The following is a 23,093-nucleotide window of genomic DNA, read 5'->3' as shown; positions in this document are numbered from 1 at the left end:
GCCCGCTATGTTGTATGTAGTTGTGCGCATGCAGCTGACTTTTGATATCCATTTATATGGAATTTCGGTTTAGATATTAATTACAGTCCCATCTAATTAAATTTTCTGGTGAATGACAAGCTGAGCTCACAAACAAAAGTGAATATTTTCTGCAGTAAGTTTCAGTTGCTTCGACGTGTCCCGTGTGACCAGGCGGATTGAAAGTTACTTCCTTAGAATTCTGTGCTTAAAAAGTCCATTTAAGATTATAGGAATTAGAAAATTTGATAATGGTTCTGATACCGTTGTGCTTCCGTAACTAGAGCGTCGGTAGACCCTTTTGATTGTACGCTAAATTGCTTTGATTGGACACCAGCTTTCTTACTATTCGATTGCAAAGCAGATTGGGCGGGGTGCTAAAACTCTCGATGGCTAGGTTTGAAGAGCTGCAAGGAGGTCTGACAACTGCTAACTTAACTCTTTGAGAGTAAAGTAATGGAAATTCTGGTAACCAGCTATGGAAAGGCGCAAACTATGAAAGTAAAAAAAAATATAAAAAACAAAATAGTAAAAATATACATAAATAAGTAAAAAATAATATATAACAAATAAAATAAAATGAATTAAAATTAAACCAAATAATACGTTTTCTTTTTTTTTTTGTTTTTTTGAGCCTAACAATAAAATAACAAATGATTACTTTTTTTATTTGCCGATATTTCAACCAAAATTAGAAGACTTTTTTAGGAACTCTGGGCCTGATTGACTAAATACTATAATATATTTAGAGGACATTGAACCAGTTTAAGTCATGATAAAGTAAATATAACTAAAATTAAACAAAATTAAAAAATAAATAAAAAAAACATAAAATGAAATCAAATAAACTAAAGGAAATAAATTCTAATGATTAAAAGTTAAATATGCGTGGTTGATGGATGCAATTTTTTGAACAACCTTGGCCATACCTAGGACTCATTTCACTACTCTTGTTCACTCAGTTTATCTCAATTACTCTCAACTGCCACAAAATTATGGTGAAAACATTAACAGGCCTCTCAGTAGTAAAGATCGGCTAGTCTATTCAGTACTTAGTTCCCTTGAAGAAATTGAACGCTGCTGGGTAATTTCCACCGCAGGTTCTTAAATGTCATGGATAATCGACTTATGAGGCCTTTTCAACATGTTCATACTCAATTTCTGACAAAGAGTACCTGGAAACTTATTTCTGAATTTGGGGTAGCTGTATAACCGAAATCGATTTCTGATAGCTAAAGCTCGAACTTATTGTTAGCAGTAGAGTGCATAAAAAATGAGATCAGAATATGAGGCAATTACGAAATTTGCACGATTAGTATTCAAATGTCATGGAAATCGGTCTCTGAAGTCCCTTGCTCAAGTCCCCCAAACTCTTTTTTCGTCCCCAGAAGAAGAAAACCCACTACAAACAGAGATCTGGACTCCAATCTTAAAACTATTTACGTATAAAAAGCAACCTTTAGAAGTCTACGAGAGGCTTGAGCGCTTAAGTTAACTTCATTTCGAGAAACAATCTTCTAATCTTAGTCCTATGGCACCCACGTTGCGTGCGTTTACCACAAGTGACGTAAAACTTCGACATCGAGTTCAATACCGTGACAAAAAGCGTCAACTTGACTATGCAAACTTCATAACCAGTCGGTCGCACACTCAACTAACTTTTATTATTAGCGCCCTTCGATCTGTGATTCAGGCTCACTGAGTTTCAAATCTCAGTTGGCAAAATATTGAAACACCTTCAAGTGATGGTTGGTATACAGATCTTTTATAAAAGTCACAGCTTGATTATACGAACACCATACCCAGAGTGGCGCTGGAATAGTAGCTTTATTATGATATCCTACTAAAGAGACTCCGAGCTTAGTAAGAACTTGTGGGTTAAGTTAAAAAAGCTAAAAAAAATATTTATGCCCTGAAGAGTAGCTTTGACAATATTTATTTAGTGTAGTTCTTTCTAGTCTAACATTTTTAAAGGCAAAGTCCATCAACAAATCTTAACTGTCAACTTGAATTTTATGCGTAGCACAAAAAAAATTATAAGCACGCCCCTATATGGGCAATTTGCTGGTAATATAAACTTCTTCACCAGCAACAGCGCGCAACTTTGCGCAACTCATTAGAAATCGCTGTGTTAATATCACAACGAAATACCCTTTTCGCCAGCTAAGGTCTCCTTTCGGCTGGCTTTCTTATTCCCAACTCTAAGTGGAATATTTTAAAACCACAAGTTTGCATACTATGCAATTTGATACTGAAAGTAGAAAAATGGCCTAAGGTCTACAGCGATTTGAACTCTTTTCAGCTGAAAACCTGGCAGACAGGCCAAAGAAAGAAGAGGAAAAGGAAAATACTAAAAAACGAATGGAGTCGAAATGGAAATTTATACTAGCCATATATTGCATGCAAATAAAATATAGGTATGAGAGAATGTAGTACTCGTACAAAGTATGTGTGTGTGTGTGTGTATGGTGAAAGGAACGGTTGGTGGTGAGTGAGCGGAATAAAGGTGTGTGTGTATTGACGTATGAACTAGAAACAAATCTTAGAGTGCTATTGGCGAAATTTCAACTCAGCTTCGATTATAGTACCCCAGGTGGCAGGGAGCAGGGTGTGTGAGTGAGTGAGCGAGTGTAGGTGAACAGAATTGATGAGTTTGCCTAGCCTTTGGCAATTTCTTCGTACCCTCCACTATTTGCTATCTGCTATCAGCTGTCAAAGTGAAAAGTATTTTGTTATTTTAGGCAAGTTGCCAATAAGTTTAGATTTAAAAAAAAAAAATTTCTGTGTTGCATTCTGCGTCTCCATCACAAGCAACCGCTCAGTTTAACGCGCCTTTTGTACTTCTAGAAAACTTTCTGCTACTACAAATATTTTTTTTTAGTTTTTGCCCACGCATTGTAGCTCAACACATTTCGAATTTTCACTAACTTTTCTTTGCATAGTGGCTCTGAAGACTTATTTGATTCTTTTTTTTTTTGGCGAAGAAAAGTCGCGTGTTTTTTTCTACTCTCCTTTGCGGTGATGTACGTAATAAGCACACTTTTGCCACGACCGTCTGTTTGGTCGCACACAATGTTTTAACCGCCCAGCAATGCTTTTAATCTAACTTAGCAGACGCTTGTAAATGTGCGTGCTTGTGTGCGTATGTGAAACACAATTTCAGCAGCTGCAATCAAAATAAACTTTTTGGTTGAATTTTATATTGTAAACTTTATTCGTCGAACGCACCTGACAGGACAATGAGCGCTTTGAGCATTTAATTACTGCGTAAAGGTATAATTTAAGGCGTATGCATGCGAAGTATATCTTATTTTGTATTATAGTAAATTGTCTATTAGATATGCTGATAGGCGATAAAGTAGGTGTGCGACATTTAACGAGTTTTGGTCGGTTGCTTATTTAGAGTCGATTGATTGTTTAGAAAAGTTCAATTTTTTATATAGGGGTTTCCAATAAGATGTGGGATTTTGATATTCAACGAAAAATGCTATTTTTTAATATAAATCATCGGATGTTTATTTCATTATAAAGAGGAAAGTATGCCGTTAATAGTGGAAAATAACATCAGGCAAATGACCACCACGGCCACGCTTACAGGACAATATCCTTTTCATGAAATTTTCCATAATCGAATTGCAAAGTGGCTGCCCTATGTCCTCGATAGCCTCACGAATTCCATCTTTGCGGTCTTGAATCGACCCTGGAGTACTGGCGTAGACCTTCTCTTTCACATGGCACCAAAAAAAACGTCACAAGGTGTTAAATCACAAGATCTAGGTGGCCAATTCGGAACATCTCTTCGAGAGATAACGGGGTCCAGAAACTTTTCCCGAAAAGGTCAATGGTTTCGTTGCTTGTGTGGCACGTAGCGCCGTCTTGTTGAAAATATACGTTGTCCAGATCAATACCATCCAATTCCGGCCATAAAAAATCGATAGTCATCTCCTAATAACGCAATCCATTCACCAATAACACGTGTTATTGAAAAACCCTTTAAAACAAAAATCATATAAATTGTTTTTTAAAGTATCTGCAAAAATTATGAAAATATGAGAACTATGCAAATTAAAAAAAATCAGAAATTCTTTAATTCGAAAGAAACCACAAAAAAATATGGAATATGAAATTCTGATTAATAACTTTTAATATTATTTTTAAAATGTATTTTTTGAGAGCTATAGGAAAGTTTGTCAAAAAAACACACGTAAAATTAAGAAAAATTCATGAAATTTTTATTTAAGCCGCTCTTGCGCTTTGGGCAAAAAAAAGTTGAATATCATTTCACGGTAGCGCTCACCACTCACAGTTACGTAACGATTCGCAGCATCTTTGAAGAAGTACGGTCCAATGATACCTCCAGCCCATAAACTGCACCAAACTGTGACCATTTCTGGATACATTGGTAGGTCTTGCAATCCTTCTGGCTGATCTTCACTCCAAAATCGTCAATTGTGCTTATTTACGTACCCATTGATCCAAAAATGAGCTTAGTCACTGAACACAATTTTTCGATAAAAAAGTGGATCTCCTGCCAACTTTCCAAGACCCCATTCACCAAAAATTCTGCGTTGCGGTAGGTCTTTCGGCTTCAATTCTTGCACCAGCTGTATTTTGAAAGACTTCACACCTAAATCCATTCGCAAAATTTCGCAGTGGGCCAATCAAACTGGCCATAAAATGAAAGAAGCGCGCGATAAACTTTCTTAACAGAACACACATTTTTATAATAAAATTCAATAATTTGAGAGCGTTGTTCGTCATGGTTAAATTATAGACCAAACTGAAAATGTTTGACAGTGAAATAAAACACGAAACGTGCATCAGCTGTTTAAACTAACTGTTTAAAACGATAATAGCTTAAAAATTACCCGTTATAATCCCTTAAATTCGAATGCGAAGAGCAGTTAAAAAAGAAGAATGCTTTTTGTATGATAAAATCCAACATTCTAGTGGCTACACAATACCCTTAACTTTTGAATTTTTTTTTTACTGACTTCCATGCAAAGTACGTTTAGCAATTTTTTAACCATTTTTAAAAATATGAAACTCTAAAAGTTGGTGATTTTAAAATTTATAAGATAAAAAGAATTTCTTGTTTGGCACGATTTGTCAAAAACAAAAAAAATTTCATTAAAAAAATTTTTTTTTTTGGTGGGTGAGGTAGGGTCAAAAATGCCTTCGCACTTACAGCGGCCGTCTTGTAGTGCATCGAGTGGTGTGGCCACTTGAATACTCTTTCCTGCTCTTCTAGGGAGACTCCTCTCCCAGGACTACTTTCCGCATTACTTCGGAATGGCCCAGAACGACATCCATGAAATGCACCAGTTCTATTCCCCCACATCTTGTAGCCAGCATCAAGCTACAGGTTCGTCTTCTTATGTCTCTGTCTGTAAGGCTTCGCTTTGTTGTACTGTATCGACGTGTATCTTTTTTCTCCATAATACGCCCTCAACTTATATTTTAACCGCATTTCAGTTAACCTCGCACCTAAGCATTTTGCAGATCTGATAGGTCGGCGAGATTTGGCCAATCTGCTTTCTCAGAGCAATCGCTTTCCACGAGCCATCTGTTGAAATTTTCAGAAGTATCCGTGGTTCGAACTGCGACATGAAATAGCCCACTTCTCCGAAGTTCTTTTCAGCCTATTTATGATACCTATTAAAGTGGTGCACAAGTCGACATATATGTGCTTTCAAGTCATTTGCTAAATTCACACAACAATGCAGTGTTTTGTTCTCAACTAACAGTAACAGGCAATAGCAGCTAGAGAGAAAACCAAATCATGCTTTTGTATGACTTGTTTCTCTCTCAGCATTATCACAACACACATATTTCGGCAAGATAGCAAGAAAAGCCATGACACTGAAAGGCAATGAAAAACAATTCAATTCAAACAAGTGAATTGTGTCAAATGTGGATTATTTACTTACATGAATTCCTGATATTTTAAAATCAAATAGGCAGTTAATGTTTGGTATGATGGTTTTGTAGAATAAAAATTAAATTCTGATTAATATTTGAATGAAACTTACACTTTGCCGCTAATATACACTACGTACATACATACATATGACACCAATTCACACATTGTACTTGATGTCTTTCGGCAAAGCTTGTATGAGAATGTTTTTCTACCATTGCCATGCAAGCATATAAGCAGCGTCGTGCAATTCGTGCACTGTCGATAGAGCCGAAGTAGTATTGCTTGTTGAAGACAGTTTTTCTTCGTTGCTGTTCAAGTTGTGTGCCTACATTGCTTTTTGTCTTCACAAACAGTGTCACATGCAATGTGTGACTTGTTGCTTTGTAATAAGCAAGTCATTTGTGCACCACTTTAATACCTATTGTAGGAATCATCTTTGCCGGCCATCTGTCACTCTATTTGGCTTTTCCATATCTGTATGGTTTAGCATCTCCGTTCCGCGGTGTGTATTTTTTCCTGGAATCCCACACATCCACTCGTTCTTGGATCATGAGGTCGATAAGCATCTCTCCGCTAATCACAAAAACTGCTGCCGCTGAGACAGTGCGGTAGACAAGAGCAACTCTGGGTGCAGCTGTTCGTTGTACAGCCGCTGGTGCTTTGCGGTTTAATTTAAACCACAAAATTTTGTTATTTGATTCCAAAAATGATTCAAATTATTATTTAAGCTGCAAATTTAACAGAATTTAGCTCTAAAAATAAAAAAAAAAATATATATTTAAGAATTTGAAATATTTGAATTTCAAAACTCTAATTATTCACCTTATTTATTCTTCCTTTTGCTAAAATAATGAACCAATCACAATTAACTAATAAATTTACCTTTACAACAGAACAAGTTAACATTTCAAAATAAAAAACATTCGACATTTTCAAATTTAATTTATGTTATAGCGACTATCAGTTTCAATTGCGAATTATTCAACGTTGAAGTTTCGAAGCATAAAAATAATAATATTTAAAAATTCAAAATTTGTATATCTCGAAAAATCTAAACTGCAATAAAAATTAAACTGCTTAAAATTAAGTATTTATTTTACCACATTTTTCAAATTTCAAAAATTCAAAAGTGTTATTTTATAAAATCAAATCACAAATATTTCGATTTGAAAATAAACTCGAATATTCGAAAATCTAGATTCTAAATTTTGCAGCTCTCAATATTGAGTTTTTAGCTTCTTTATCTAATTTTAATTTCAAAGTTGGTTTTACTTCAAAAAAGTCGACATTTTTCTGTTTGCAATACTGAAAATTAAAATTTCAGAGACCTTGAAATATTATAACAATTAAATTAAACGTTTAAAATTCTTGCATTCCAAAAGTAACTTTATATGTTTTAGTCTTGTCTCTTTTATCTCTCTTTCGTTTAAATAATGAAACTAAATTCTAAATTTTTAAATTCAAAATACGAAAGTCTATTCTCAATTTTTAGAGCTCAAAATTTATATACTAAGTTTGTTTTTGTTTTTGTATTATAATTTAAAGCTCTTCACTTGCCTCGGTAGCTATGTGATTAAAATCATTCTCCCACTCTTCGCTTAAATTTTGCAGCTCTCAATATTGAGTTTTTAGCTTCTTTATCTAATTTTAATTTCAAAGTTGGTTTTACTTCAAAAAAGTCGACATTTTTCTGTTTGCAATACTGAAAATTAAAATTTCAGAGACCTTGAAATATTATAACAATTAAATTAAACGTTTAAAATTCTTGCATTCCAAAAGTAACTTTATATGTTTTAGTCTTGTCTCTTTTATCTCTCTTTCGTTTAAATAATGAAACTAAATTCTAAATTTTTAAATTCAAAATACGAAAGTCTATTCTCAATTTTTAGAGCTCAAAATTTATATACTAAGTTTGTTTTTGTTTTTGTATTATAATTTAAAGCTCTTCACTTGCCTCGGTAGCTATGTGATTAAAATCATTCTCCCACTCTTCGCTTAAACGGTTTTTTGCATGACTCGAAATTTGAATAAATCCCAAGGGAGCTACGAAGGAATAGATGTGATAAGAATTGTTTCACGGCGCCAGCTCTAATTACCAGCCATTATTTATAGAGGGTCCATAATGCCTTCAGCTCTATCTATTTATCCTCCTAAACTCATGCCAGCCCCAGCTACTGTACTTTTCTAACTTCGCTCATTTGAGCCACGCCCATGCGCTTAGAAACCCACCAGCATTCGTTTCAGGCATTCATCATAATTTTCTGGCCTTTTTTATTTGAATTTTCACTGTTCTATTATGTCCTTTTATGTTTCGCTGCTTTCGCGATGCTAGACTTGCCTAACTATTTGATTAATTAGAGCAAAGTAGCGAAAAGTGTATTAACCCTGAGTTGAGCTGAAGAACAGAGCATTGCGCTACACTGAACCTTAACCGAAACACTTAATTAGTAAACAAGGCGGAATTTCTTGGAGAAGTCGAAAGCAAAAGCGCAAAAGCTGAATGCGCAGCAGCAACGAAAAATGAAAGGGCACTGAATGGGGGAAATTTATTTACGAAATTAAAGTGTTTCAAGAACATAATTGGAAATGGACAAAAAATTTGAAAGATTGGAATGATCTGTAAGAAAATTTTAAAAATTAATAAAAATAAAATACAAAAGCAAAAAATTTTAAAGGAATATAATGAAATGTAAAATTATGTCGCGAAAAACGCAAAATTATGAGTTGTCTAGCTCCAGGCGGGCATGAAGATCGAAATATACAAGAAAATACGCAGTTTTTACTGCCATCAGAAAATTTATTGCAATTACCCATCTTACTACCCTCAAACTTTTTTTTATAATTTTCATAATTTTTCTTTTTCTGGTCAGATTATTTGTTCCCCAGAGTTTGCCATCGCATACTCTTCGCTTAAGGTTAAATTTTCAAATTAATTAAACCTAATTACTGTTTCTTATTTTTCTGTTACTTTATCTTCTTTTTCGCTCTGCAACTGCTCCAAGTTCTCACAAATAATAAATAAAAACTTTTGTTAGGAATTTTTTGTGAAAAGTTTTATTTTGATTTCCCTTCCGCATCAAATCATATCCCAAAAGTTACGCATACGCACTGTTACACACGAATCCTGCACGTATGGGAATGAGAAGCTTTTGGGCAATTGTGCTGCGATGGCACTTTAACAATGAGACAACGAGTACTTAATGGAGCACCTCAAAATATATGTAGGTAGAATGCTACTGGAGAACAACGCAAAGCGATGGAAAAGATAAATAATAATTTCGACTTAAGAAACGTAGTTTACGTATGAGTTCCATTGCGAATTCGTTCACAGGTATCTCTCGCATATCCTGTCCACCTAATTTCGCAACGCCTTGGTGAAGATTTCTAACTTAGTATCATGAGTCCAGCTCTGACATTTAGATCGTTAAGTGAATAGAGCTTTGAGTGATATAATCAACAAACTATGAGGCTCAGCCAGGCGAAATCTTTACTGGGAGGATACAACCAGCAGAGGTTTAAAAGCCTCCTAACCTTCCCCAAGAATAAACTAAGAATACGCACGAGTTTTCTCACAGGCCATCTACAGACTGCTTTGTCATCTGCACCTGAGCGAGATCTGGTCTACGAACTTTTGTCGTTTCTGCGATCAATCTCAGGATACTCCAGTGGACCTTCTCCTTGAATGTGACGCTATAGTCCGAAGAAAGTTGAAACATATCGACGCAGACAGCAGAAAGACGCATACGCCCAACCCAATCAAGTTTTATCTTGAGTTTAGTAAGGGAACTGGGTGTGGATGAGTAGAGGGCACAAAGTGCCCTTCGGAGCTATCTAAACTTAATACCAAACTACTTCTTGAGTATCTATCATGCATCAGCCTACTCTTCAATCGACGAACAAAACCAACACTTTATAAGCCTCTCATCATTCCCATACTATCGCACGAAACAGATGTTTGGTGTTCCTTGGGTTGTTGGGAGAAAGATTTTGCGGCTGATTTTTGGACCGCTTGATCAATGAGCTGTGTGAGCTTAACTCTGAAAGAGACTCAGTGCACCGAATAAAGATCCAGCAGCTCTTTTGGCTAGGTTATGTCATCCGAATCGATTCAAACGCTCCAGCTCTGAAACGACACGGTACCTGCTGTTGAGAGCAGAGGAAGAGGAAGGCCTCTTCTGTGTTCGAAAGATCAGGTCCAGAAGGGCTTGACCACAGAAACGACTGACGCGCTTTGTTAAACTCAGTCGAAACCCCTTACGCAGTTATCGCGTCAATCCAGAAGAAGTGGTTTGCATAGTACTCGTATAATATTCTAGTTTAATTGGAAAATCACTTTCACTTTCACAATTTCGTATTGCCATTATTTTTCCTGAAATTCTTCAAATATGCTCATAATTATTTTTGCCCGTTCTCCTTGACTGATTGTAAGTCCTGATTGATCGAAGCAAACTTTCTGCATATAATGTGCGCACGTCAATCAATATCTTTATAATATTTTGAGTGAAAACAATAACAGGTATGTGGAAGAGAAATCTCTACACGCATTTCCGCAATGGCACAGCTGGTTGACTAATAAAGCGTAGAACATTAAAGCAGTTTGCAAGAAGAAATAAAACTAAGTGAAAATAATGTGAATGGCTAACAGAAGCTGAAGAATGAAATTAGAAATTAAATGAAGAAATATTGCTAAACACATATGCACATATATACATACATTGAGCATTGGGGATTGAGCGGCTGGTAAAACTTTAAAATTAAAAACATTCGCTAAAGAAAAACTAAGTGGTGGGAAACTGTAGAAATGTGGAGGAAAAATTAACAAACTCAAAACTTACCTAAAAGGGAGGGGGAGGAAATACAACTAGATAAGTAGCACCGGTAGCTAAGAAAGCAATTTTCCCAAAAGTCACGTACACATACGCAGCATGCGAAGCTACCTGTAGTGAAAACATAGATCTAGAGCGAAGAATTCTGCTTCAGAAATCAAATAAAAGAATACGAAATTAATATTTAGTACAGAAATTCCTAAGAAGTCCACCTCCTTAACTCCATTTTCTTAACTCATCCATATATGCACTCCTAATATGCATGCACTCGTATGTATATGTGTTAAGCTTATTTGCGCTTGTGTACGTGCGTGTGTGCTTTTGCCAGCCGAAATATGAGCTCAACTGATTAAGTAATTGTTTATGACAGCAAATAGCAAATGAAAAAGATGCACGTCATTGTTGGCAGTCTACTGCGAAAAATTCACTCCTCATCAAATACTCTCTGCACATTTCGACCACCCGCGCGTATGAGTAAAACGCGCAAAGACGCAGCTTCATTTCGGACGCTCACAAATGCATACTTATTACTATTATTATGATTATTATTATCCTTGGAGATTATTAATATTATCTTATGTGCCTTAAGTGGACTTTTGAAATCGCTTTTGAGTTGCCACACACAAAAACAAAAATAAATAAATAAATAATAATAAACAGGCAGGGCTGAATCAGAAATGAAGCAGGAAAATCAAAATGAAATTTTTTGTTTCGCAGAAACTACAGCTGGGTATCATTATTTTTTATTTCGCTCCACTCACTCAAGTCTTTTATTTATTGTACTTTTATTTAACAGTTGTAGCAGCCATAGTTGGAAGTATATATTTTTCCTCCATGTATCTTAGCAGGCCATTGCCCACTCCATTCACTCGCTCTACCCAATTAAGGCGCTTTATTATTGTTGTTTGCTTCGTTGTCTTTGGAGATTTATGCTTTATTGATATTTTATTACATGTCCAAATATCTATGCATGTAGTTGTGTGCACGCACATGTGTGAGTGCTGGTGCACATAGCTACAAATTTAGTATTCGGCTAAGTCCTGCTGGCATTTCAGTTATTTCACTTTTGTGCGCATATCCACATGAGCGTCTCACTGAGCTGGCTTGGCTGGCAAAGTATGTCAAGGATATGGCAAATAATTGCATACTAGTAATATACTATTTGGAATATCTTTGGCATAATTGCACATAAATATGCGATGATAGAGTTGAAAGGATTTTCATAATAAATCTTATTAAAAAATGCTTAGCAAACCTGTTCGATAAGAATTTGGTATTCATATGGGCTTAGTATAAAAGCTTAAAGTGAAAAGCTGGATTATTATTGTAGATTATTGGCGCCTATGTATTTTGAGTGAAGAACTTAATTTCTATAAATTTTTTATATCATTTTTGTCTGCACTCTTTCAGAACCCTCGCCACTTTACGACAACAATCACTATCACGAGGAATGCCTGCGTTGCAATTCGTGTGGCATAAATTTGACAGGTCCAAATCAGAAACGTGCCAGGCGGTTCAAGGTGAGCGCTACAAATGATTAAAACAAAGTATATTTTTTATATTTATATTATTATGCCACAGCTTTTAGTACTTCTTTAAGTAAAAAAGAAACTATGACGAATAAAATCACATCAATTGCCTCCAAATTAAACAATACTTATAAATATATTGAGCTGAAAATTATTCCATTAGCTTACGGCATAAAAAGTCACATATATTATAGGAATAATATTGGAGTTAAGTTGCTATTTTTGTTGAAAAAGAATGCAAGAAAAGCACAGATTCGATGAAAATTACTATACAGTACTAAAAAAATTGTTTTACAGTACTGGAATACTAAAAATATGCAAATTAAAGTTAGAAAGCTTCATCTAAGTTTAGTACTAAAAATTTAGCTCTAAAAGTTGAGTGCTAAAACTTTAGTACTAAAATATGAGTACTACAAATTTGGTACTGAAAGATGAGTACTAAAAATCTAGTACTAAAATATGAGTACGAAGCGTTAAGGATTTAGTATTAAATATTTTAGTTGTAAAATTTTAGGACTAAATTTTATTTCGAAATTCTGTTCCTAAATTTTGGTTCTCAAATTATAGTACTAAATTTTTAGCACACAATTTTTAGTATTATATGCATATGATTTTCTGTTTTAATTTTGCATATTTTTAGTAAATGTTTAGTACTTAAAATAACGATTACTAAATTAAATTAGATGTATACTTTGTACCAAATAAGCGACTACATCTACTCCCATAACTCGATTTGCATATTTACCCGTAGCACTAATGTGGTAGTACTAAATATTGTGGAAAAAGTTATTGAGAAAAAAAACTAATTACATAAGCTTTTAACCATAATCTTAGCAGGAGATATAGTATACGAAAAATTTAGTACTAAAAATTAAAAATAATTTTAGCACTAAGACTTTATTTCCCCTAAATATTCATTAGATGAAGTTTGTTCACATTCCTCGCTTGCTGTACTAAAAATATTATTTTTTTTTTACGTTTTCATACTAAATAGATTTTGACGTAAGTGCGGTTTAGTTCTTTCACTAAATTTTTTGTTTCTACCTTCTCTTATATATCCATATATGAGTATGAACTTAAAATAAATTTGTAGAGAACTCTATTCGTGTGATGCTACAGTTTCCATGCCAAGATGTAAAACTAAGGGCAAACCCCGAACGGCCACAAATCACATAATGCCAGCGCTATGATTCGCATTCATGCAAAGAAGCGCCAAAGTTCGCACAACTGTCACTCTCACAAATCGGCAATGACAGCTGCGTACGGCTCAAACCACAATGGAACTTGTTACCAAACTATTTACACCAAAAACACAGCGCGGAGTGTAAGTAGACTGCTGGTTAAACTAACATATCCTTTCTTCACGCGATTATTCACTTATTTACGCCAAACACTCGAAAAGCACTCGTTTTGCCATTTTCTAAGCTAAGTAAGCGCTTCACTGGCACGTGTAGAGGGTGAACCCAAGCCCAATGGGTGTGGTAGAAAGGATGTGGAGAAAATGCACAGAAAAAGTATCCACATTTGCCACACACACACACATGTGCGGCTTTACGACGCCTTAACTGTACGAATGGGAGGCAACCATTTCGGTAGTTTGGAGCCGCCACACTTGAATAAATAAATGGAAAAGCCGCATAAAAGTTTTCACACAAAATGAACGCGAACTTCACTTGACAACACAAAGTGCTGGCAAAAGTTTAAAACAATTTTTGGATTATGTTTCTTTTTGTTTCTGAAAACATACCCACAACCGCTCACATCTGCCCCCATAGTCAAGCGCAAGCGACAAATTCAGTTGTGATTTTATCGTTGAATGTCATTCCATTGCTTTTGCACTTATAAATTAACGAGCACAAAAACTTAAGTGAATAAGTTATTAAAAATTATGAAAAGAACCTGTAAGTGCTTAATTTTTAGTACTTGGTCAGTACTAAAGTATTTCATTTGCTTTTTTCATGCAGAAGTCTTTTCAATAAGGCTTTTGTTTAATGAAATATAGTTTCGTACTAGAAAATTTAGTACTAAAAATGTACTAAAAACGTAGTACTAAAAATGTACTAACAAAAATATAGTACTACAAACGCACAAAAAAAATAGTAATAACAATGAGGTAAAAAATTAAAACTAAAAATGTTCTAAAAAATGTCACACTAAAAATATACTGAAAAATGTATGATTAACATATACTAAATATGCACTAAAAAATTTAGTATTAAAAATATACTATATAATTTACGTATTTTGACACAGAAATTAGAAAGCTTGATTTAGTGTTGGAAGTTTGTGCTAAATATTTCTAAAAAAACAATAATACTGCAGCGTAACATAAGAATTTAGTATATACATTTAGTACTAAATACATTAAATAATGTGATACCTAACTTCGTACAAAAATTGAGTACTAAACTGAGTAGTATGATACAGAGCTGAGTACTAAATAAAGTAATATAATACCCAGCTTAGTACAAAAAATTAGTACTAAATTGACCAATATGTTGTTTTAGTACTAGTTTTAAATTTATTAACCAGGTTTAGTACTTTCATTAGGCATTGCATTTAAGTACATATACTTCCATAGTAATAGAACAAAATTTAGTGCTCAACTTTAACGTACACAGCACTTAATATATATGAAAAGCTTACTGAAATGTTATAAAATTATATTAAATCTATATTTTTTACTTCTATTAAGCATATTATCGAAATTAATACCACAAAAACGTTTGTTCTATCCACACTAGCCCTAAAGCTACTTCTTTTACAAACCGCACATCTTAAAAATTATATTAAAAAGGAAACCAAAAAATGCACATTTCTCAGTGCTCCAAAATATTTCTCTTTACTTTGATTTTTTTTACATTTCTTTTACTCATTTTTTTTTCTCCGACTCTTTGATAATTCTCTCCCCCTACTCCACTTACAGAACCAAATTCTCTGCGACCTGCACTTCGCAGACGTTTCCCTAATGGAGACCTCCGATTTTATGCAACAGCTGAGAAGCTTCAAGCCACAATCACTGGGTTGCGCTGTTGCGAGACGAAAAAGTTCAACAACGTTAATTTTCCCGCTGCCGCCGCAGGCATGTTCAGGTATGTACGAGCGGGTGTATGTATATTGGTTAAGTATGTGGCACAAAGCGAAAGTAGTGCCTCATCCACTGCTCTAAGTCTGCTGGAATATTTAATTTAAAATCTTAGGCGAGGTTTTTCCAACCAACTCTCATAGGGTGGGATAGAAATTTTAGCGGCGAGTTTCTTGCAAGAACAGTAGGTGAAGTAAAAAAGCTTCTGCTAAAAACAAAATTATTTAAGAAGTTATGAAAAATTGGCCAGCCATATTGTGGCAAAGGCAAAAGAAGAAGCAACGTCAAATAACTGTGGTTCAACAAGGAAAAGTGTAGTGATGTGGCGCAATGAAGGGTATGCTTTTTATGTTGGCGTTTGCGGCGCACAAACGATCCCAAGTTATGCGCGATGTTTGAAGCAAATTCTAAAATTTCTTATGAACTTTAGTATAAAGAAATATTTATTACTTGCAGACTGGCATGTGTTAATATACTATAAATAAATCTATATATATACATTGTGGCGCAAAATTAATCACCCTGTCTGCGCAAATGGCATCGTACGTCAATCATATTTAGCACTTGTGAACTAGACAGACAAGCTATGGTGCGCGTGCACAACAAACATTTCCACTACTCAAAATCATTTACTTTAAATTAGTAAAAAAGTTAGTGGAAAACCAAATTGATGATTAATTTTGCGCTACTCTTTTCTTATCAACGTATGTGTATAAAAAATAAATCTATTGGATTATACTTTCATGCCCTCATAGTAATATCTACCTGAAATATATTACTAGGATTCAAGTGGAGCAATTATAAGGGCTCCCGTATTATTTTTTTGTTTCGCTAATATAAAATATCTACAAAAGAAAACCAGTAACGATAAAATTTCTCTAATTAAATATCGCAGTAAGGATGTGGCAACCAACTTGTGCGGAAGCGGTAGTTGGATTCTGGATGAAACACCCCTTTAACCAACCGACCAACCATTGCCATGACAAATATTCAAATATTAAAAAAACAAATATGTATTATTGTGTCAGTTGTCAATGGCAGTACTTCATTTCTAAACTTTAAGCTTTGAAATGTAGAGTGTGCTAAATTTTAATTTTTCAATTTAAAGTAATTTTTTTAAGCAATATTTATTTCGAATTTATTTTCATTGAAGAAATTTAGTACAAAATCTAGGTCGATTTCTAAACTCGGAGCTGTGTTTGATGGCAGACAAACGGCGCTTTAGTGCTGCTTGGGGAGTGCCAGGGTGGTACTTCAACCATTTCACCTACCTACCTACTTACCTAGGTTAAATAATTCTAGAACTAGAAGTAAATTCTAGGCATCAAAAATTCAGTGGTAAACAGCTCGGGAATGTTTAAATAAAACAAAATAGAGTTAAATTTCAGGCAAATTTATTTTATCTCCTTCAAAATATGACCCGTCTGAAGCAGCACACATGTGCCAACGTTAAACCCAGTGCACCCCTGGTAGGCCGATGAAGGGATGGCCTTCAGCTCATTCGTCGCATTCTCTTTGATCTCCTCTATCGACTGAAATTTCCTTTCACGAAGTCGTAACTTCAACTTGGGAAACAAAAAGAAGTCACACGGGGCCATATCAGGTGAATACGGTGCTTGCACGATGGTATTTTATTGGGGTTTGGTCAAATAATCCAGCAAAATTTGGGTTCGGTGCGTTGGCGCGTTATCATCATGCAAAATTCTAGAATTGTTTGCTTACATTTCTGCCCGGCCAGATAGACATTAATGATCTTGTGGTGCTAAAAAGTGACAAATGTGTTTCTTACAGTCCTATCAACATAAGAAAATAATTCCCACGTGCGCGGTTCGGTTAAATTAAACATTCCCGGTAGTTTTTGATCATAGGGTATACATACATAAAAAAAGTTCATTATCATTATAAAAAGCTTGAATTTTAATTTTAGTAGGTACTCAAATTTTGATATTTCATTTAAATTTTAGTACTAAAATTGTGTACTAAATTTTTTGTAATGAAGTTTAGGAATCTGTCTAACTACTATATAAGTTTTTACTTTTAGTACTTAAATTTGTACTAAAGTTTTTTGGTAATACATTTAAAGCAATCTCTGTAACACGTGTTTTGGTTTGAAATTTTAGTACTCAAATTTGTACTACATTTTTATATTGAATTCAAAATGTACTACTACGTATTTTAGTATAGTAAAAAATTTTGAGCAGTCTTTCTAACCCATCTTTAAGTTTTGAATTTTAGTACTAAATTTGTACTAAATTTTTTATATTGAATTTAAATTTTAGTACTAAAATTGTGTGCTTAATTTATTTAATTCTTAGGAATATTCCTAACTCATGTTTACGTTTTCAATTCTAATACTAAAATTTGTACTAAATTTATTATATTGGCAATTTGAGCAATCTTCTTTAACTCATAATTAAGTAAACTTTCATTGAAAAATTGCATACACAATCCAAAATGCTTATCTTTTCAGTACTAAATTTGATCCACGGAAATTTCAATGGTGGATAAGTTACAAAATATACAGTATTAGTTTGTAATCTATTGACACCACAATTCGCGTGTTAAAATTCAAATTCTGTACTAAATTTTTAATAATTCTTTTTCAAACTTATACCGCTGGTTACACCATCCCCGAATGATACTCGTAAATTATTAACATGCTACAGCATAATTACAAAACAATATCTTCTCTCCTGAAACTCAGATACGCTACTAACCTTCAATTGTTCTCCCATGCACAAATATATTTTTATTTAAATTTCTTGCTGATTTTTTTATTTTTATTATTTTCTGTCTGGGTCATTCCTTGGCATCCTCATTGGCAGGCATTACACCGCTCTAATTCTCACCCTCATTCAGCTTATGCCTTTTCGATTCTTTTTTTGCATTTATTTCCGCACTTTTGGTGAGCTCAAGCGGTCAGCCACGATTGCCACTTGAACAGCCGCCAATGAGCAATAGAAAATGGCAAATAAGGGGCCGTGCCAGTAAAAACTGAAATGCAATGCATGAAATACACAAAACAATTTCAGTATTAAAAGAATGGGTGAAGAAATGATGTAGAATTTCCTCAGAAAAATCATATACCGCAACAAAGTGTGAAGTAAATGAGGAAATAATTTCGGAACTGTATTAAGAGGAAGTTCTTAAAACTAGCGAGTAGTGAGTAGCTGTTTTTTTGAAAAAAAAACAAATTAAATGTGCTTTGAGTTGTATGAAATATTACAAATAGAAGAAAATAATTGTAAGTTATATGCTGTATTATGCATGACTAAATACGAAATCCGCCTTGACGTATGAGCAACTTTTTGACGCATATTGCATTTAATATTATTAGAACGGCAATGAAGACGAGCATACAACACAAATAGAACATAAAACCACTCACAACTTGAATTTACTGCATTTACGTCTTACCTGTAAACGTTTCCACAAAAAATTGCCATGACGTATGAGTAATATTTTATGCCAAATTGACGTCTATTGCTTTAAATCAACAGAAACCTGCAGCCGCCGCCAGTGTACGGAGGAACCAGCTAGTTCAAAGTGGTGAGGGCATTAATTATGAAAGCAACTATGCGTTTGCGATGCTGAACTGCAACGTCTACTTGACAAGCGCTTACGAGGCCAGCTTACGTCAAATTAAAAACAATGCAAAACAAATATGCAACACGTTAACGAATGAAAATGGTACCACGAACACAATTTAAATATGATGAAATGTAAACACAATTCAAGCGAGAATAATAGAGGGGAAAGTTTCATATCTAGGGTCAGAGAAAAATACACACTAAAATAAAAGAATCAGTCAAATGCAGGAGCTTAGTGCATGTGTGCGCAAATTAATGGCTGGCACTGTTGTGTATTTATGTATATTTTTAATTTTTTTTCATACTTGACCCTTTATATGAGAGCAGGGTATTTTTAGTTGCATGGCTGCCAACTGCTATTTAGAATGGAACATGTTAACTAAGCGGCATTTGCAACATAATGAGCTCTAATGCATTTAGCACACTCACATTATCGCATTTGCGCACATACATCAAATACCATACTGTTATCAGCTGCCAACCACATTTTTTTTTTAATGCATGCATTTGTCGGCGAGTCCACTAGTGTTTGCAGACGCTAATGCTCCGTTAGTTGGCAATGTAATTGCGCGCGCAAGCGAGCGTGAAAAATGGAAAGGGAGTTGAAAAATGAAACGACATAGCGGAAAGCAGCAGTTCACTGCATGCGGTGAGGGCAATTAAATGAAGTAAATGGGGCAAAAAGTCTTCTCATTCTATTATTTTGTTACTTGTGTGTATACAAATATGGCCAAGTACATGCAGACTAGGCTATCAAATGCAGATGAAAAGGCATAACGTTGCTTGTTTAATAGATCCATGACCTCAATTAAAAATAACACTTACATAGATGCATATATACGTCAAATTGTTTAATAAAAATATAAAATTACGCTTTAAATAAAAGTAACAAAACTTTATGATAAAATTTGTTGAAATATGAGTACCAAGATTCGGTACTAATTATATGCAGCTCTCTTCCCTTGTGATCCTTAGTCAATCGCGGGATATGGAGCATCAAGTTATATGTGTGTAGATATTTAATGCACATATTTTAACATTGAAATTCATTATTAACAAAATTATTAGAAAGAATTAGTACAAATATTATGTACTTGAAATTTTGTACTAACTAAACTTATATTAAATATTTAGCTAATCAATTGCATACTACAAATTTACTATAATTCCAGAAATGTATCACTATCAAAAAAATTAGCGTTAGTCAAGCTGTGTGCTGGTCAAAAGCCTGTGTACAAGGTCCCACATTTCGGGCATATAACTCCAAAAAGATGGAAAACGGTTAATTTTGAATCTTGCAGCACCAAAAATTTACAAGCAATTTAATACTAAAAGTCAAATGTGCCTGCTCTTGGCTATTAGTCTTTAATATGCTGGATTTTGTGCCAAATTCAAGTAATTCAGACGGTATTCCTACATCTGAAACGCTTAGGAGTATATATCTTTCATATGGTAGGAAATGACAAACTTCTAAGTTATGATATTTAAAAAGTGGGCACCAAAAATTCGCACTAAAAAATTACAATGGGTAAGAAGTTGCAATAATAAAAAGAAGTACTAAAACTATTGTATAAAAATTTTAATAATCAATATTTTTTAAATATTTAACAAATATTATTAAGTTACTAAATATTTTATAATGAAAATTTAGTATTAAAATTTCACGAACCCCTTTAAAATTTTAATGTATGCTTACATCGAATTACAAATTTTTCCTTAAAGATAGTAGGCAATTTCTACATTAAAACGTTTTTTCTTGATTATCTATAATACAATAAAATATTGTTAAACATTTAGTACACAAACTTTGCGATTGCTTTGAACCTCGATATTAAATTGCACACATAAAAACAAAGCAGTAGATGTTGAAGCTTAAAAATATCTCTACAATTATAAGTAGAAAAAAATAGTACTAAAATCTGTGCATTAAAATTACAATTATACAGGAAGCTGTTCAAATTTAGTACTCCAATAAATACTTATTGTTTTATTTTTGTGAATGTTTGTAATACTATCGTGTATTAGTAGTATTTTTTTAAGAATACCTGTAATATTTTATTAATAAGAATTTACACTACAAACTTATTTAGTCAACATAAAGGCATTAGTTCTAAAAATTGGAGCAATGAATTGCATTATAAAAATTAAGAAAATTTCAGCACTAGCGAATAAGTACTTAAACCTACACATTTTAGATAATTCTTTTCTTAAATGGAACTCATATATAAACCCAAATACATTTCCATACATGTTTTTAGCACTTGAGCTCAACAACTTAAACTAGTTTACCAAGAAGTTAGCATCATCTCAAACTGCTCATGCATTCCCTTTGAGTATCCATGCCTGACCTCACTATAACATCGTCATTCACAACTTTTACACCACACGTACATAAGCATATTTGTATATGTATGCATGCATGCAGCTGCTTTTTATTTGCCTACCCTCATTTTTTATTGCTGCTTCTATGCCCGGAATGGTTAGTCATTTATTTTATATGTAGGTCGGCTATGCCGCCAAGTGGTTCAGGCAAACAATATGTGTAGTAGCGCCCGGTCTTTCTCACATTCCTACAGCAACTGCCCCGTCAGTATATAATTATAATGACGTTGGCAACACTGCAGCTGATTGCATCATCACCGCCATAGCAGCAAACCGGGCTTGCAGCGACAACTGAAAAATTAGTACTTAATCTAGATAAATATGTGAATACTGCAATGGGCAAACAAATAATATCAGATAGAAGGCATTAAGGAAAATAAGTGGCGTAATTTGATGGTGGATAAAAAGGAAAATGTATGTAAAAGGGAAAGTGAGAATAGCAAATTTTTAATGAATAGAAAGGAGAAATTGTTTAAATAACCAGAAACGCTAAGAATACTGGCGAGTGCCAAAAGCTGTAATAATTTGCGGAGGGATGCGTCTAATGGTATTTTTTTATGACATACGAAGTGAAATTTCAACCTTGCTTTGCTTTTGAAACGGCAGGCAATTTTATTGCGAAGCAAGGGAAGCATTTAATTTATTACAGGAAGGATTTAATATTGAATGTCTGGTAACAGAAAGAAAAAGTATTTAATTTTCCATCAAAAAAATATTTTCTCAAGGCGCTAGGTTTATTCTAAATAATAAATAAAAATAAAATAAAATCGTATTGATTTTTTATAACATTCTTGCGCAGAAAAATTTGTTCTAGAGTCCTAAGAATTTAGCGTACTAAAATATGTGTACTAAATTTCTCGTACTGAAAGTAGTGTACCAGAATTAAGCGCACCAAAATATGTTGTACTAAATCTCTTATACTAAAAATAGTGTACTAAAAATGTATCGTTCTAAAATCTTTTGCGCTAAATTTCTTGTACTAATGGTAGTGTACTAAAAGTAGTCTACTAAAAATTTAGCGTATTAAAATCGTTTGCCCTAAGTTTTTGTACTAAAGGTAGTGCACTAAAAATTTAGTAAAAGAGATTTGCACTACACTCCTTGTATTAAAATTGGCTTAACAAAAATCCGAAGCATGAACTTCCTCACTAAAATTAGTTTGATTATAAATTGCGTTATAACAATTTTGAAAAAAGGAGAAATTAAACAGTAAATGCAGCCCTCACAATTTTTTAATAAAAATTTAGCACTGTAATTTTTGAGCTTAAATTAAAGTAAGTGAAATTTTGCGCAAAGCATTTCTTCCTTAACTTTTTTAATAAAAAGGTGTTTTTTTTTTGTATGCTAAGGCATTCCTCACAAAACTTTCTTGCCAAAATTGTTAGCTGAAAATTATTTGAGCACACAAACTTTTTAGAAAATATTCAAAAGTTTACATCAAAAATAATTTAGCACCGGAAATTGCTGACGCTAACAAGGATTTAATATCCAAGAAGTGCAAAGCATCGATAGATGTTTGCACAAGCGCAGCTGTATAAATTTGAAGTTTTATTGAAGTAAGTACCCCTTGGTTAAAATTCGAGCAAAGATACACCTTTGCGAAATAACTGCACTCAATTTAAGGCAATGCTTCGTTTTTCATGTGCCTTTCACTTTAATGTATATTTTTTTCTCCTTTTGGTGTCACTCGAATTCCACATTCACAACCTGCATTTGCACAGCTGTGCGCTCATAAATCGT

The 23,093-nt window shown here is 33.8% G+C and overlaps 1 protein-coding gene across 1 annotated transcript in view; it reads left to right on the top strand.

The window, feature by feature from the left end:
- The window catches only part of LOC129238322 (uncharacterized), a 197,985-nt gene that overhangs the window by 66,981 nt on the left and 107,911 nt on the right, over positions 1 to 23,093 (top strand). The window contains 2 exon segments of the mRNA XM_054873358.1: positions 12,178 to 12,287; positions 15,223 to 15,388. Coding sequence (XP_054729333.1) covers positions 12,178 to 12,287; positions 15,223 to 15,388 — 276 coding nt within the window.

This window comes from Anastrepha obliqua, chromosome 2 (assembly GCF_027943255.1).
Source record: "Anastrepha obliqua isolate idAnaObli1 chromosome 2, idAnaObli1_1.0, whole genome shotgun sequence".
Taxonomy (NCBI): Eukaryota; Metazoa; Arthropoda; class Insecta; order Diptera; family Tephritidae; genus Anastrepha; species Anastrepha obliqua.
The sequence above is the reverse complement of the archived record's forward strand: the minus strand, read 5'-3'. Positions and strand labels throughout refer to the sequence as shown.